The sequence below is a fragment of the Rhinolophus sinicus genome, chromosome 2 (genome assembly GCF_057876585.1).
Source record: "Rhinolophus sinicus isolate RSI-liver-muscle chromosome 2, RSI-T2T, whole genome shotgun sequence".
Classification (NCBI taxonomy): domain Eukaryota; kingdom Metazoa; phylum Chordata; class Mammalia; order Chiroptera; family Rhinolophidae; genus Rhinolophus; species Rhinolophus sinicus.
The window spans coordinates 15,570,911-15,588,385 of record NC_142502.1 but is presented as its reverse complement, the minus strand read 5'-3'; the positions used below and the strand labels follow the sequence as shown (position 1 = coordinate 15,588,385).

Below are 17,475 nucleotides of genomic sequence, written 5' to 3'. Positions count from 1 at the left end.
CCAGGCACCCAGACTCTGAGAGGTCCCAGTTCCTGAGTTTGCACGGGGCAGGCACAGCTGCCCTGCCAACAAACCTGGGGGTGGAAGAAGGTTTTAGCCTTCAAAGGACTTCCCTGCTGTGCAGCAGACCCTGTGCAAATTAAGTATAAAGCGAATGCGTTTCAGCAAAGCAAGTAAGCAGCAAAAAGGAGTTGCTGCTTTATCTTTGAAAGGAAGCCTCCCCTGAAGTTCCCCCTGCCTGCCGGATAACCAGCGTTCCCTTGGGAGGGGCATAGGTGAAGAAGACCACCTACGAATTCTTCTCAGTGGCCCAGGGCCATGGCTGAGAGCTTTTTATAAAGCGCTTGTTACCTGATTGTCTGGGGTATGTGCCATGCCTCTCACTTCCGGTAGGCCAAGAGCATACAATTCAACCTAATTAGATAATGAGGACTTGTTAGCTATTTCAGGCATTGTGTTGTATGACTTGGAGAGAGTCAAGCATGGCCCCTCTGACCCTTACACTTCTCAGGAGCTTCCTTCTGCGTCACCCCCATATGTCCTCCAACCTCATTCATTTAAGTCTTCTTGCTTCAAGGTCAGATCTTTACAACCCAAACAAATTGCAATGCAACAGAGTTAGATCATTAACTCAGGACAGTGTAAAACTTTAATGAGAAGCCAAAGCCGATATCTTAATTGGATCAACAGAGCTGGGCAAGGCGTGATGACCATATTTTATCATGTCCTCCCACTGTCAAATACATGTTCAAGAGTTTAATCTTGATTAATTTAATTCTGGAAGAAAAAAATGGTAAACACAGTGTTGGCCTGGCTCTCAGGACCTCTGGATGTCAGACCCTCCCACGGACCATGATTCTGGGCAAGCAATTTAACCTTGGGGAAGGGGAGAATGTCTGTTCTTTCATCTATAAAATAGGGATAATTCCAGCCCCGCCTGCCTTGTAGGAATGTCCTAAACACATAAAGGAAAGTTTTTCAACTTCTTAGGAAGAAGGATATTCTATATTTTCAAGGTGGCCTTTTAAAGACATTTCTTTTGTTTTTTTAAGTTTTTAATTAAATTTATCGGGGTGACATTGGTTAATAAAATTATATAGGTTTCAACTGTACAATTCTATAATACATCATTGGTACAGCCACTATGGAAAACAAAAACATTTCTGTAGACGTCTCAGTCAGCCTACAGTTTGGCTCATGCCTCTCGGTAGCCTCCAGGTGTCTCTAGCTAATACCTGATGACACGGCCCTACTCTCTGGTCTCTCCTCCCTCCCTTCCATTTTGTTCAATTAAATGCATGTTTATTGAAGACCCTTTGTCTTCTGTACACGGCCCTAGAATGGGGTTTTCTGCAGTGAACGGTAAATGTTCCCCTTGACTTTCGGGAGCTGTAAGATCTTCTCCCATTGAGGAAGAAGTGGCAACCCAATGTGATGAACTTGAAGAGAAAGAGTCACAGTGTTTCCTTGAGAGGGAGGTAGAACTCCCTCCCCGCAAGAGGAAATCTGGAAGGCATTGCAAACAGGAGCCATTGCTGCTGGGATGTGAGGGATGACTTGGCTTTAGACAGATTGAAAGGGAGGGACATCGGTGGCACAGGGACCAGCATGGACAAAAGCCAGACAACCAGAGGGACCTAGAGGAATTCCCTAAATGGGAGCTAGACGGTGGGCACAACTTGAATGGAAAGGCAGCAAAGAGTTGTAAGCAGGAAAAAGTAGAGGCTGACCTGATCAGCTTTGCTCCTTTCAAAATCTCGTGCTACCTGTGGGATCAATCTCACCCCCTCTTCCCTCCCCACACACAAGGCCTCCAAAGACAGGAATAGAATGACAAATTGGGCTTTCATACATTACAAGATGATGTGATACTCAGAACACGGGAAGTTAAAAATCACCTTTCTCTTTTTTAAGGGAATAGCTTTATTTAAGGAAAATTTTTCAGGTATAAATGCAAACTGGGGGCATAGAAAGAAAGTCCCAAAATACACAATCAGAGAAAAACAACTAAATTGGGACTTGTTAAGAGGGCTTTCACATATTTTAAAAAATGAGTTCTATATTTTGAATTATGAGGCATAGAGATAAACTACTCTTAAGCATACCCTGATCGTTACTGACAGGCGTATGGTTGGCTTGTTTCAAGGTAATGAAGTTATTCAGAGAAGAATTGGTACTGCAGCCTCATATTCTTTGTTGATATTTTATTTCTAATCTTCCTTGCATTCTTAACACACAGCAAGATACTTGCCAGTGAGCAGAATATAAGAATGAAAGTCTAACCTCTCTCCCCATACCTTCTTTTGCACCTAAATTTTCTGAAATTCTGAAGTATATGGTATTATACCAAAATGAATTCCCCCCTTAATCCTTTTTTTTCCCTATTAAATAAGTCATTCTTACCTTGAAATTTAGACACTCTGAGTGATGCAGAGTGCTATCCTGTGAGCTTCTGGCTATTCAATAGCTGACTTAGTTATTTCATTTATTCATCAACTAGGCACCTTGCTCTGTTCTCCTCTTTCCTCTCGTTAGAGCTAGGAGGAACCATTTCTCCATATGCAGTTTTATTCATTCAACCATGGAAAGCAATAGTATCAGACCCATCTGGTGTTTTTGTAGTTACCTCAGGGAAAGTTTCCTGAGGAGAAAAACTACAAGCACAGCAGAAATTTCAGACTTTGGTATGGATCTGTAAGGTTTTCTGCGATAATGCTCTTTCACATAGATTTTGAACTGCCTGAAAATTCAGGCCAGACAACTGTTTTTCACCCAGACTACCTGGATAATTGAGTCAAAATTACCCTGGCCAAAAAGATGCAACTCTTTCATGTGATGTTTAAATAGGAGTTTCAATCTTTGCATACTATGGTTTCCTGTGTCTGTTCTCAGTTGTCGAAGTAATTTAAAGAATTAACAATTTTTGAAAAAGTTGAACTTCCCAATAGCAACACCATCTCTTTAAGTATTCTTAGATAGATACACTGGACAGAATATGATGGACAGTTCAATTTGTTTTACCCCTGCCTCTGCTTTTCGTTTGCTTGTTTTTTTCTAAGTGTCTTTTTTGTGGGGAGGAGAAGTAATTCTTTTTCCAATCTGCAATTTCCTTCAACCCCCAGCTTGGGTCTTACAGGGAAACTGTCAATACACTAAATAATTTCAAACTACCACCTCCTTTAACCTTTCTCATGTCACTCTTCCTTTCTCACCCCCTCACCTCCTCACCTTCTCTTGCTTCCATTTTCTATTTCCTCTGTTATCTCAGATGGTGGTTCCAATGCTAACACTAATTTGCAAAAAAAAAACACGTTTAAAAATAAATCAATCACTAGAGAAGGAGGCCGGGTGCAATATGCAAGGGGAAGAGTTTTGGACCGTTCCTCTCTTTTCTTAAAGAGAACTTTTAATTATCGAGGTGAGCAAAGTCTGCCCTCTGATGGCATTATTTAACAAAACAAATCAGATCTTGCTAATTCCATAGTTTCACCAGTTTTCTACATCTTATTTCTAAATTTTGACTTTGTTTTTATTCTCATTAGCAAAGTGATCCATTTTAATTCTGTGCGCTGAAAGTCTTTTGTAGTAGTGACAGAAGCCTCAAACTTTGACGAGCACACCAAAATAAAAATTGATGTTAGCGGTAATTAAGCACTTTCTGTACCTACTTCACCAGAAGTTTGTTTTGAAATGAGAGCTTTCTCTCAGTTTATCCTATTTAAACACAGCTGCACTTACCTTCCTAAAATGGCGCGCTCTTCCTCACAGTTCTCTTTTCACTTTACAGTGAGTGGACCTCTGCTGCCACATGCGACTACACGCTTTGTTGGCCAGTCAAGGATTAGTATAACCTGGACTTTCCCTGAGCTCACCTCCCTGCACACTAGGAAGGGCCTTCCTCCTTGTCATCTGCTGACTTCCTGCCTTGTCAAGTCACCTTCCTCTCCAAGCAGGATTCCTAACTCTAGTGGTTCCACTGCCCTCCTCTCTTCAGACCATTTGTCTCACTTTCTGCTTAGTAAATGCTTCCGCCCTTAGGACATGCCAGGGAGCAGACAGTAGTTTAGTCTCTTCTCCTGGTGTTTTGTGAAGGGGGTGGGGGACCCAATCCTGGGAAGCCAAGGGTTGAAGTATCCACTGTACATGGTTGTGAGGACAGAGAGCAGACCTCCCATACCATGGCTGGTCCATTACTTGGATTAGCTTCCAGCAAAGGACTGTTAAATAACCACCTCTACCCTCCTCCTCCTGCAGCAGCTCCTCATCCTGCTCCCCCCGTGTCCCCCAAACAGTCATGTGATGACCTTTCTCTCACTTTGAAGTGTCTCCTCCCTCACTGACAGGGATCAAAGCTGTGGGCCTCTAGCCTGGGGTACTTTTCATTTTCAATGTAGGTAACAGTACAAGGATAATCTCTACTTTCAAGTCAGAGGTTAAAAAAAAGACAGACTTCGAGTAGAATGGTGGTTCCAGGGGCTAGAAGGAGGGGGCAAATGGGAGTTATTGTTTCATGGGCAGAGTTTCAATTTGGGATGATGAGATGGGTGGTGACGATGGTTGCACAATACTGTGGATGTATTAAATGCCACATAAAAATGGTGAAAAGGGTAAATTTTATGTTATGTATATTTCACCATAATTAAAAAAACAAAAAGAAGATACACTTTCAAGAACTGTTTTCAGTCATAGAAAACACTGCTACAGTAAGTGGACAAAACAGTCTTCATTCTCCAAAATAATTCTGGTCTTAAGTCTTGTTATTTAATACATGTGATGAGATCCCAGGAAGGCTATCGTTAGCATTTTGATGCACGTATACCTAAAATTCTTCCCCAAGTGCTTCGTGTAGTAGTGATTGGAAAGGTGACTGATGGTTTTGATGAGTTAACTGAGGTGGCAGTGTGGGACAGATGTTCAAGAAAATGCCCAGAATGAGATATTTGTGAATGCAGGGAAAAGTGAGGCTCGTTCGGTTATTCCTAGAGAATTCATTATATGCTGCTTTAGATCTTCATCTTCTCATTAAGAAAATAAATAAATAAAAATACTATGACAGATTTGCCGAGGGTCAGATGGAGACTCACTGGGGGATTAAAGAGTTGGTAAATATGACCTATCAATAAATGAATGTCAAAGAAATCGGAAATACCTGCTATTTTAGGATGACTTAAAAGAGAGCTCCAAATATGCAGTAGCTATTGTGGTGAGCAAGGGACAGAGGGTGTGTGGTTAAGTGAAAAGCAAAACCTGTCTGACTCCTCTCCTCTAATGTATGCACAAGACACAACCTGTAGTCTGTCATCAGCTGGAGTCGTAGGTATGAAACACATTTAATTTAAAAGAGGAAGATACATCTTGGGTGATGGTGGTCAGCTGGTGGTTGGCACAGCTGAAGCCAGACCATCTGGGTTCATATCCTGGCCCAGCCACACATGACTCAGCCTCTCTCTGCCTCAGTTTCCCCAGGTGTCAATGGGGAAAATTATGGTTTGTACTCTATTGCGGTGTTGTGAGGTTTCCGTGAGTGGGACACGCTAAGTATTCACAGCAAGGTAAATAGTGAGCATTTAAGAAATGTCAGCTATTATTAATCCACTTACTGCAGAGCTCCTTACCTGAGACCGTCTAAATTAGAAGGTGGGTTAAGTCCTGTTTCACCCAGAAGGCAATCAGAATGTACCAGTCAGTTGAAACATTCACTAAGGGCCAACCAGGTGGATACAAATCCAGTCCAGCCTGACCGGCCCTCAAGAATCTTACAGCCTAGTGAGAAAACAAGACAACATCTACCTTCTCATTGCCCGGTACTGTCATTTGTATAGTACTGTGCTTTGAAACCGTCCTCGCAGCCTCTCAGCGAATCCCAGGATGGGCTCTTTCTGCCTGATAATAAATTGCCTGTCAGGAAACACCTCTTGCTCATTCAATTATTCGCTGATACCTTAGCAGATGGGGTCATTTGATGATAATATGATAACCTAGAGGGGAAGCTATGAGGGCTTTATTTTCCTCCGGAAGTGATGGGTTGTAACCAGCTCCACATTTGTGTGCTCATGTTAGGTTTGGAGGAGACCAGCCTGTCTATATCAACATCATCAGAGACCCCGTCAATCGGTTTTTATCTAATTACTTTTTCCGTCGATTTGGAGACTGGAGAGGAGAACAGAATCACATGATCCGCACCCCCAGCATGAGGCAAGAGGAGCGCTACCTGGTAAGTCCTGTCACATCCAAAAAGTGGTCCCTCCCTACCCTGGGAGCTGCTCCTCTGGGCTGGGAAGCTCCCCGCCCCCACCCGTGACATTCTGTGGCATTTCTGTGGTATTTCAGTGGTATTTCCATGGCACCTCCATGGTGCTTCGTATGGGGAGGGCACGTCCTCAGAGAGGAAGTTTTTGCCAGTGAAAAATGGATCTGGATGACCCAGATCCTAAGGAACACTTTCTCCAATGACTTTCTAATCTTGTTTTTCTCAGTTTGTCTTTAGTGCTTGAGTTTAGGTCCCAGAGAAGATACAGTCTTTCCTAGGGAATCCTGACCAGCACTGTTGTTGTTTAGATATGTTTGGGTATCTCTCTTGGAGGGTCACAAAGTATGTTCTCATACCTCAGCCCATTCAATTCCCACGGCAATCCCTATGAGGGAGGGGTGTTTTCAGGGGAGGACGCTGAGACTGCAAAAGGACGTGGGACTTGCCAAAGTCACGTCCGGGGCACAGCTACAACAGACTGTCTCTGTGTCCTCTTGACTTCAAGTCCACGGTTCTTAGTCCACAGAATTAGACCATCTTAGCAAAAATTGTTTGCTTTTTCTGCACCTTGATTTGGGACCGTCAGCCCCACAGGGATGTTGGTTTTGACCCCAGTCATTGTTTCCAAGGCACAGCATTGGTTTTTTTGTTTTTGTTTTTGTTTTTTAAAAAAAAACCTGGTAGCTGCCTTTATGGTGTGGTTTGAGAGATTCTGGGGAAATTTCCCCACCTGGAATTCTACCCTTAGAGGTTTGCAGGGGCCCTCTTTCCAAATGCAAGCACTGGAAAGGGCCTTGTCAGATGAGCTCATCGGATCATTCCTTGGCAAGGCCTCAGCAGGAGAGCAGTGGGCTCCTCAAAGCAGCAGAGGGAGAAATCAGGGAGCAATGGGGGGGGGAGGGGGGGCTGAAGGACACGTGACTCCTTTATGATCTGGTCCCAGCCTGACCCGGTTAGGAAGCCGTTTTCTTGTTCAAAGGATAGTTTGTTTATCTGGAAAAAGACGATCTATTGCCTTTTTTTTCATAGTTGAAACTTTTTATTTCATCTCCTTGGTCCCATTAGACCCTTGAAATAAAACTGCCCCCTTTCAAAGCCTGTCCTCATTTTGGCAAGCCTGGGGGGTCAGTTGTTTGACTCTAAAGAAGGTGTTGTTTGTGTCTGGGTCGGGTGCAAGGCAGCTGTAAGGAGACCACTGTCCCCTGAGGGAGGCCCTGCGTGGGGACGAGGGCCTGAGCGGCAATGTGCAGGGTGTCCCTGTGCTCCAAGGGGGGGACCGAGCGAGGAGGCCTCTCCCTGCACACTGCACACACACACAGCCCCGGCTGCTGGCCTGAAACGGGTCTACTGACATACCCGCATTATTCTTGATCTCGGCGCTCCAAAGCCACTTTCTTTATCCAGTTGCCAAAAAAGCAGACAGTTGTGCTCCTGGCCCTGAGCCTTGCTGGGCTGGTTAGCATACAGCTGAGAGAGGGCCAGGGCCTCTGAGCCTGCTCGGGGGGTAAAATACCATGTGATGCTCCGTGGTTTGAAAGAACATGAAAAAGGGTGAAGGGATCATAGGATTTGCAGGGTCCCCGGACGTCATGAGGAAACTCGTTTTACAGGTGCAGGAACAGGGCCTGGGTCTAAGGGTGGTTGCGGGGCCTGCCAGGACTGGAAACCTGGCCTCCTGTCTCTACAACTGTGTTGCTCGATCACTTGGACTTTGTTTCACTTCCTGAATGGTAAAGGGAAAAGAGCACTGGGCCAGGTTCCATGCTTTTTGAGCAAATCATTTTGTCTGACATCGTCCGCACATCTTTACAAAGACATAGCTGTTCTAACAATTTTTTTTTTCAAATATTTAAGCATCTTATGGCTATTCCCCCTATTTTCTGGAAACAATTAGATTTTCTACAAGTCTCCATTTCTTTCCAAACCATTCTTCATTTGTGTTTACCAGAAAATAATCTTAAAATGAACTGTTGCTAGGATGGATGAAGATTCAGCTATAGCAGCCACGCTGTGACAAGCGCTCCTTCGAGTCTCATTTCTCTTTGTCCAGAGTCAGAAACTCAGCTCCCGGGTGCAGAGGTGGCTGCCTCCTTTTTTGGTGTTAGAATCACAAGGTAGGGCAGATCTGAGCCCAGGCACTCTTGGATACATCCCAGCACCTGAGGCTCTGCTCCAGCTGGAGCCCCGTCTTCCGTATTTCCGGGGCTGTGAAATACCTGGCACTCAGTGCATAGTTGATGAGAGAATGAATGACTGCTAATTAAAAGCAAGTGTGATTTATGCGCGCGGGAAAGTATCTCATTCCTGCTGAAGCCACTCCCTTTCCCAGTCACTGAGTTCCCCTGAAAGTGAATTTCTTGAGCTCCCATTTCCACTCTGTCAGTCACTTGTGTGTGATTTGTGCTTGCTGTTCGCCTAATGCCCGCCTCAGGCAATTTCATGGTGAAATATTCAGCAGAGATAATGTTTAGCACTTTCAAACTCCAAAGATGGTCAAGTTGGGCTCGTCACTAAACTGACTGACACTTCACTAGGTGATCCCTGTTTGAAGAGCAGGAAGAGAGAGGGGGACATTTTTCCAGGGAGAAAACGGCTACTGTGATACTGTTTATTTGGCCTGGCTATAACGCATGGAAAGTAATGCATGTTTAAAAGAAAAGATGCGTAATTTACAGCTTCTTAGTTCATAAAGAATTCAGTGAATCATGTTGGCCCAGTTGGACTCTAGAGAAGCCTGAAAATTATCCAACTTCAGGAAAGGTTTTCAGAAACCTATTCATTTCCATCTGCTTGAGTTTTGGACTTTGAACATTCTTTAGCTGTGGAAGTATATATATGAAATACTCATTTCTGGAAATTTCCACTCTTGTCTGATGGACTGAGGCTGTCCTGTGATTGAAACCTCAGGCTTTGCTTCTGTCCCTATAGCCTCATTTTTCATAAAGAAAGAAAACAAATAAGAGATTCGGATGATCTTCTTTTTAAGTATTTCAGTAAAAATTAAGTTTTCTGAATCTTTAATGGTAAAAATGTAATGTTCTTTGTCTCCAACTAGTTCAGTTCAGAGTTGGTTTATGATTGCAGGCTAAGACAGTGGCCTCGGACATGGAGTGCTTATGTTCCCTTCTCAGCTGCCCTAGCTGGGTGACTTGGCCAGGGATTGAGTCTCTGCAAAACCTTACCTTTCTCTTCTGTACAATGGGACCATATCACCTACCTTGCCTCTATCACATGGTTGCTAGGAGAATAAACTGAACACTCTACACAGAAGTGCTTTGAAAGCTAAAACTCTCCTAAACACATTTTGGCGTGATGCTTTCATCCTTGGCTCTGTCAGTGGCTGCACGTGATCTAAAGGGACCATTTTTCCTATGGGGATGGAGGTGGGGGCTTCTCTGCTCTGGGGAGTGAGCAGGGGCTGCTCTTCTCTTGTGGCTCAGGCCACACTGGGCCATGCCCTGAACCTTCTGCTGAGATCTCAAATGGCCCCACTAGACCCTGTCCCCTAGGAATTCGTTTCTAAGGAAACTGCTTCTCTTTGTGTTCCCAACAGCTGGAGACAGTTTTGATCCCAGCCTGCTGGCATACATTTGTCCTGAGTTTATTTACTTGGAAACCTAAGCTGGTGTAGGCACGAGGTTGTAAAGCTGCAGAAGCAGCACAGTCTCACCCACCAGGGATGGGGAAGGAAAGGTGAGCTGGAGCCAAAATGCTCTGACATGCCTGTGTGAGCTGTGCAGAGGACAAAGCAGCTCCCACTTAAGAGAAATGTCTTTGAAATCCATTTGTCTTGTGATGTGGCGAAAGCAGGGTCACAGGTGTTTGTAGAACCAAAGACCACTTCTGGGGTTTAGCAATACCTGCAAGTATCCTGGGAGCTCCCAGAAAACAGAGAAGGTGATGGGTGTGGTGGAAGTGAGTCAGGAGGAGCGTAGGAAACAACAAAGGGGTTTTGGAAACGAGGAGAGGTCATAAGAGAGTGGCGAGCCTGGAACCTGGTGAGGAGAGGACAGAATGTAACCAGCCACCACCTGGGACACCACCACATAACCTCAGTGATGTGTGTAGTGTGTAGCAGGTTAGCATGCTTTCCCCCGTATTTGCTCCTTTATCCTCACAGCATCCCCTGGTGTACATAAGAGCCGACTCCTCTTTGGAGGCTGGAGGGCAAGACCCATGTCTTCATTTGTTTGTGTGGTTGGCAGAATCCGTGTCCTACGGTTGTAGGACTGAGAACCTGTTTTCTTGCTGGTCATCTGTTGAGCACCCTTCCCATTTTCTAGAGGCATCTACAGTCCTTAAAAGGTGGTCCCTTCCTCCATCTTCAAAGCAACCAGTGGTGGATTGAGTCCCTGTCATTCTTGCAATCCTTCCTCCTCCTTCGATCTCACTTCGCTAACCCAGCTGAGAAGGGGTCTTCACTTTTAATGATTTATGTGATTAGATTGGGCCCACCCAATATTCCAGAAAATTTCCCCATTTCAAAGAGAGTAACCTTAATCCCATCTTCAGAATCCTTTTTGCCACACAAGGTACCATATTTACATCCCAGAGATTAGGGAGGGGACATCTTTGGGGTCCATTATCTGCCTACCACAGTGTCACCAAGGACTGTTTCCTCTGTAGGGACTGGGGACAGTGGCAGGAAATGTGAGCATGACAGGCATTTTGAACTTGTCCTGTTCCATCCACAGAACGAGAGCCCCCATCTGCTTTCCACCATGCCATGCTGCCGTGCAGTGGCACCAAACTATGGTTTTTCTGTCCCTGGTCTGGAAAACCAAGTGACTTGTCATACATTTTGTGTTTTCTCTTTCTACTAATGACTCATTCACTCATCCATCCTTTCATTCACTATTCATTCATACAATAAATGTTGATTTAGTATTTTCTGTGGGACAGGCACTATAGGAGGAACTGAAGATAAAATGTTGAACAAAAACAGATCCTGGGTCAGTCCTCAAAGAGCTCAGAGTCCTACAAAGGAGAGATCCCAAAACTACACAGATGCATGTGAAATAGCAACTGTATCACATCCTACAATGCAGGGACACGTGGCATTATCCAGGCACAGAATGGGGTAGTCTGGAGGTCAGAGAAGTGACAGATGAACTAAGATCTGAAGGAACAGAAAAGGAAGTACACCTAGACATAAGGGACAGCATGTGCAAAGATCCTGTGGCAGGAGAGAGCATGGTGAGCATGGGGGTAGAGCCAGGGAAGCTGGAGCAAGGCAAGCCGAGGGGGAAGGGAGAGCACTGAGCTCAGTGATGGGGGAAGGCAGGAGTTGGGCCCCAGAGAACCTCCCAGGCCCTGTTAAAGAGCCCTGGGGAGGCACTAAAGGATTTAAACCAAGAGCAGCATGTTTACATGGATCCTGAAACTTACATTTTGAAAAAAAAATTACTTTAGCTACAACATAGAGAGTAGAGAAGGGCTCTTGCATATATATGGATCGCCCAGTTAATCCGAGGCTACTACAGTGATCCAAGAGTGGCATAAATCTGGGAGCCAGTATTTATGGGCATGGGCCATGTTTCAGGAGCAGTTCCAGGTGGCAGCAGAGGTGGCAATGGGGGAGCATTTACAAATAAGTATAAGATGCCTCACTGTCCCCCCAGTTGCTAACTGCCTAGCTGACAACAGAAGACCCAAACTTGAAAGGCTTAACCCCAACAAGAAGAGGGATAGTCGCTCAGTGTAGCAGCATTGGAATTGTCATTGGCTGGGACATGTTTGATGAGCAAAAGAATGGTGCAGATACGTACAAGCTGAGAATTCAGGTGAGGAAAGATATCAGTGAGAAGTGGGGTCCTTGGAAGAGGCTTCTTAGATGAGGTGGGAGCTCAGTCTTTAGGTGAATGCAGATTAAAGCAAGAAGAAGGGTCCAGAGGACTGCAGAAGTGGAGTATTCTAGAAAAAGCTTGAGAGCCCGAGGCTTGCTCTAAGGTGAACCACCCAGCTTGGCTAGAACAGAGGGTTTAGGGAGGCGAGGAGCTTTGAGAGGCAGGCAGTGAAGCAATTCTCCAGATGTCCCAAGATGGGGAAGCAGCGCTGCTCCCCTGGCTGCCAAATCAGGTTTGCCTGACCTGCTTTCTCCAGGGAAGTTCCCATCAGAGGCGTCAAACCCAAGGGCTGCCAGAGCACAGCCAGGTGCATCCTGCCGGCCACCTGTCAGCTGAGCTCATCTGCTCCAGACCCCGCCCCTCACTGTGAGTCAGTGGCTGGGCTGCAGCTGTCTGCTCAGCCCTGCACCCCTGCTGGGACAGGTGGCTAGTATTTACCAAAGCAGGGGTTCTCAACCTGGCAGCTCATGGAATCACCTCAGGAGCTTAAAAAACTACAGATGCCTGTGTCTCACACCCAAAGATCCCAGATTAAGCGGTCAGGGGTGCAGCCTGGTCTTTGGCATTTTTTTTAAAAGCTCCTAAAGTGAAGCCAGTGTGTAGCTAAGGCTGAGAACTACTGAGTAACAACACATCCGTTCTCAGCTGTACTAGCAGGAGCTGTTTTCACTGAGAGTCAGTCCTGAATATCTTCTAGAAGCTTACTTTCTGTATCCTCTGCCCGTTTGGAAAGTTCTATATTTGCCTTCCCCTCAGGAATTTTTCTGTTTATCAGGCTTTTACGAGGCATGTGCAAATAAATGTCATTAAAGAAGTTTGATGGTATTGTGTAAGATTTCTTATATTTATGAATACTCATTGTGTATGTCTTAAGTCAGTCGTTCTTTTTAATTGAAGTGGGTAGCATTTACTACACAGAAACCAGAGTATATTATACTGTATACTTAAGATCTCACTTTAGGAAGTCATGCGTTAGGCAATAAAACAGAGTGCGAGCACTTTAATAAATAAAATATTTTAGCATGAGGCCATATTTTTATTTGCTGGAGAAGGCATTTGGAATCTATTGCCATCTCTTCAAAGAGACGTGTCAATCTTTAAATGCAGGCCAGTTCATACAAATACATATACAAATGCTAAATAAAAAGACACGGGTGAATTGAACTACATTTTATATTTCCTGTAGTCGGGAAATATTCTTTAAAATAATGCTTTTTAAATGCAGTCAGAGAGCTTGCTTTCAAAGAAGCTGTGGGGTAAAGTTTTACATAAAGTGAAAAACTAATGGCTCATTTTATGTGTGTTAAAATTTTGAGTTTCAGACCCTACAGTAGTTTTTAAGAATCTGGCATACCTCTCCCCTTGTCCTCAATTTGCTTTGCCAAATTGTAATATTTTTTCTCTGCCCAACTGTTTTACATACACAGTAAAAATTCCCCAAAGGCGGAATGACCTCCAAATGTGTTCTTAAAAATATTTTGCAAAGTCTGAAGAGAGACAGGAAAAGTAAGTGTAAAACATCTAAGAGATTTATTGGAGTCTCAGCTTGAATTCTAATTGCAAATACTTATGAAAATGTCAATATTAACATGAAATACTTGGCGGTTTTTCTAATAAATGTAAATTGAATTAGATAGTGTGTAATTGGAAAAATGCTTGCTTTGCTCAGGCTCTCTCAAAACAAGTTTCAGAATCTGTCAGCTGCTACAACCTTGCCCTCTAATGGCTGGAAATTGAAGGGCAAGACTAAGTACTTTATTTTCCAGTTTTATTGAGAAATAATTGACATGCATCCCTGTATGACTAAATACTTTTGACTACAAGGAGGATAGAAACTAAGATGAGGTAATGGCTGACCATTTGTTACCATATCAAGAGCCTCTTTCCAAAGCGTGGGGCGCAGTATAGGTGTCAGCGTGAACACATTCTTAAAAGGTGACAGCAAGGTGGGGGCTGAGGGCTGGGGAACCAAAAGTATGTTCAATGCCGTGGAGCTTCAGAGCCATCTTCCACAGAAACAGGTATTATATAGATACCTGATCTCCTGAAATGCAATGGAAAGGTCAAGCTCATGTCATAATATTAAAAAATGTAAGTGCCTGCAAAAGTTAGAATAATCAAGCCTGCACATTTTGATGGTCCTGGCTCATAATCAACTAGTTTTGCAGAGCACATATAACAAACCACTTTAGATCCCTTTTATGATTGACTAATGACTGTCGCAGACAGGGGAGACATGATCCCACTGAATGTGGTTTGGTGGGAAATTAATAAGAAGCTTGATTTTATCCCATGTGACATTTTCATTCTTCAAGGAAAGCAGCCAGGAATGGATGGGACAGGTGGGGAATGAACTGACTATAAAATAGTGCAGCCTGTAGGCACCGACCACTTTTTCTCTGACCCTAAATAAACCCTTATTCATGATTGAATAAAATAATTTGAACCAAAGCCTACTCAATTTCATGACAAAGCTTTTTAAAAATGGCTCTGCGTTTCATATCGCAAAGATGAAACACAATGGAATTGTAGCAACACTCAGCTAAATGTTCTTTCCTCATTTCCTGTTAAAGAGAAAGGTAACACTGCTGTGACTTTTATAGCAAGATGACTGCCCCTTTGCCACCTGCAGAACCTTAAACACTCACTTCTAGTTTTTGAAATGAATGAACCTCTTAGGTGAGACTTGTAGAAAGAATCAGCAGATATAGAAAAGAAAGTTATCAAGTTCAATAAGAGATAGAGGAAACTTTGATGACAACAAATTTGATATAATTATAGCATTCCATATCTGACCACTAATAAAGTTAAAAAAATACCTTGTGAGATTTTAAGAAAAGTGGCCTAAACCCAGGCAATAATACTACCCTCAACCAACTTTGTTGCTAATCTTTATTTCTCTGGGTAATTACTATTCCTTCTGGATTACATTTATTTTTCACTTGCTAATATATTGCTTCTTAAATCCTTCAAATTATTTCATGTTGGTATATGTCTTATATTTTTAACTAAAATGTAATTCTCTCAGATAATAGGACATAAAAATCTCCTTTTGTTAATATTATCTTAACACCCATCACAGCTCCTCCGGCAACATCCAGCCCATCTCCACAGATGCAAAGTGTACAGAGCACTAGGTGATATTTGCTTCTTTCCTCCACTTGCATGTGCAACTTCAGTATGTTTTGAACACTTACAATGTGCCAGGTACTGTGGTGGGAATAGCTGTGGCAAGGTGGGAATATGTTCCTAATTCCTGCCTCTACCATACACAAAGAAATCCGTTTCCTCCTGTATTCCATTATTAGCAAGTGGTACCCCCATCTGGTCAGTCATCCAAACAAGAAACACTAGAGTCATTCCTGCCTCCTTTTCCTCCCCAGCCCCCCAACCATTTGCTATTAGCCACCACTTAGCCTGGAATCCTCCTGAAAGCAGAGCCTGAGGCAAGGGCTTGGGTGAAGGGTATTAGAATTTGGACAGTGAGCCCAGGAATGGAGGACTAGAGAGAGAAGCAGGGAAAGAAGGAAGGCCATACAAAAGGGTGTCCTCACGTTGGTCACTCCTGGGAAACCAAGGCTTTAAGCCTGCCAGGACTCTGGGAGGACAGTGTAGGATTCGCCCCAGAATTTTTCTGCCTGAGGAAAGAAAGAGGAGGGCATTTATTCACTCACTTCATCCTCCATTCTCTAGTTTGCCCCATTAAGCCTTAACTTCCTCACCTGTGGGCTATGCCTAGGAACCCATAGGTTCCTGTGGGTGTCACACTGAGAACAGAAGGCAAGGGATGTGTCAAGCTACCTGGGCGAGGTTCCTCTCAGGTTACTTTAGCGTGGATCTTGTGGCTGTGGCAATAGCTTAGAGAATAAAGTGGCCAAGAGGACATGAGGCGGGGCATAGGAGGGTCCGGCTGCCAAAACTGTTGGTTCTGCCCCCTTAACTTCTCTCAGATCAATCCCTATCAGTGGTCATCAGTAGATCCCTCGTCACTTTTCATCCAGATTTCTGCAAAAGCCTCATTCATAGCCGATCAACCTGTCTCCAACTCATCTTCTTCCCATCCACAAAGTATCCAGGATGCCAATCTGACATTGTTACTCCCCTGCCTACAACCCTTGTCTTTCAGTTCCCTAGATGTAATGTTAGCTACTGGTATTATTATAATAGTATCATTCTCTGATCAAAACGTATACAATTGTGAATCTACAATTATCTCAATAAAAAATTCAATTAAAATAAGCATCACAAAGCAATAGAGACGGGGTTGGTTAATCAATAAGGTAGGAAAAAATAGAAATGGGGATGTGCCTGTTCTGGAAAGAGGATATGAGAAGCTTGGTTTAATGAGCATTTATTTTGGGGAAGTACTAGGTCAGGGCTGGCAGGATGGATTCAGATTATTGGCTACAGATCCAGAATCTTTGACTACAACCCTGTACTCAGAGGTTTTGTTTGTAGATTCTTAGGAAATTCTTTTCAGTTTACCAGATAAAATTATATCCCCAACCAATAATGATAATCTTTTCTTTCTTTTTTCCACTTTTTGGAAATCTTGTCCAGCTGTTTTTGTTAGTATCTCTAGAATCATGTTAAATAAAATGGTGATAAGAATTGGTTTCTTATAGAAGCCAGATGATTGAATTAAAAATTAAATTGCCAGTGTTGAAAGCAACAGAAAGAACTTTAGTATTCATCACAGGAGGCAGGAGTCACCAAGCTGCTTGAGCAAGGAATTAAATGACATTGTGAAGTGTTGCTTTTAAGTTATGAGTTACCCTTAGAAAGACCTTCTTTACTTTCAAACTATTAAAAAATATATTTTCCATGGTGCCTTCCAGGGTTTTTATTGCAATTCATATTGTTTAAATTAAAATCTTTGATCCATCTGAGATTTATCCTGCTGTCAGGTGTAACTTATCAGTCCAGTATCTTTTTTTTCCCAGATGCCTAGCAAATTATTCCAGCAACATTTATAGAATAATTCATCTTTTCCACATTAAAGTGTCATTTTTATCATATAATACATTCTTATTTTTGGAGGGACCTATTTTTTTACTTTTTATTTTTTTCCATTGATTGGTATTTTAGCTGTAGTAAGCACACGTTTACTTATTACATATATATGTGTGTGAGCATGTGTGTAAACTAATATATAATTACATACTATACATTTGATTATATGCTATACAATAATATAATTAACACAATTATGGAATATAGAATCACTATTGTACAATCTATATTTTATTATTTGATAGGATCTAATCTCTTCTTATTAATCTTTTCCCCCAATTGTCCTGCTTATTTGTCTTTGTTAATTTTTTCATAGAAACTTAAAAACCTAGTTTGTTGATTCCTTCCTACATACCCGGAAAACCC

At 43.1% G+C, this 17,475-nt stretch overlaps 1 protein-coding gene across 3 annotated transcripts in view; it reads left to right on the top strand.

The window, feature by feature from the left end:
- UST (uronyl 2-sulfotransferase) overlaps positions 1-17,475 on the top strand; it is a 265,472-nt gene that overhangs the window by 171,131 nt on the left and 76,866 nt on the right. For all 3 annotated transcript variants that reach the window (XM_074333694.2, XM_088795402.1, XM_019746947.3), the window contains one exon: positions 6,061-6,214. In XM_074333694.2, coding sequence (XP_074189795.1) covers positions 6,061-6,214 — 154 coding nt within the window. The remainder of the gene's footprint in view (positions 1-6,060; positions 6,215-17,475) is intronic.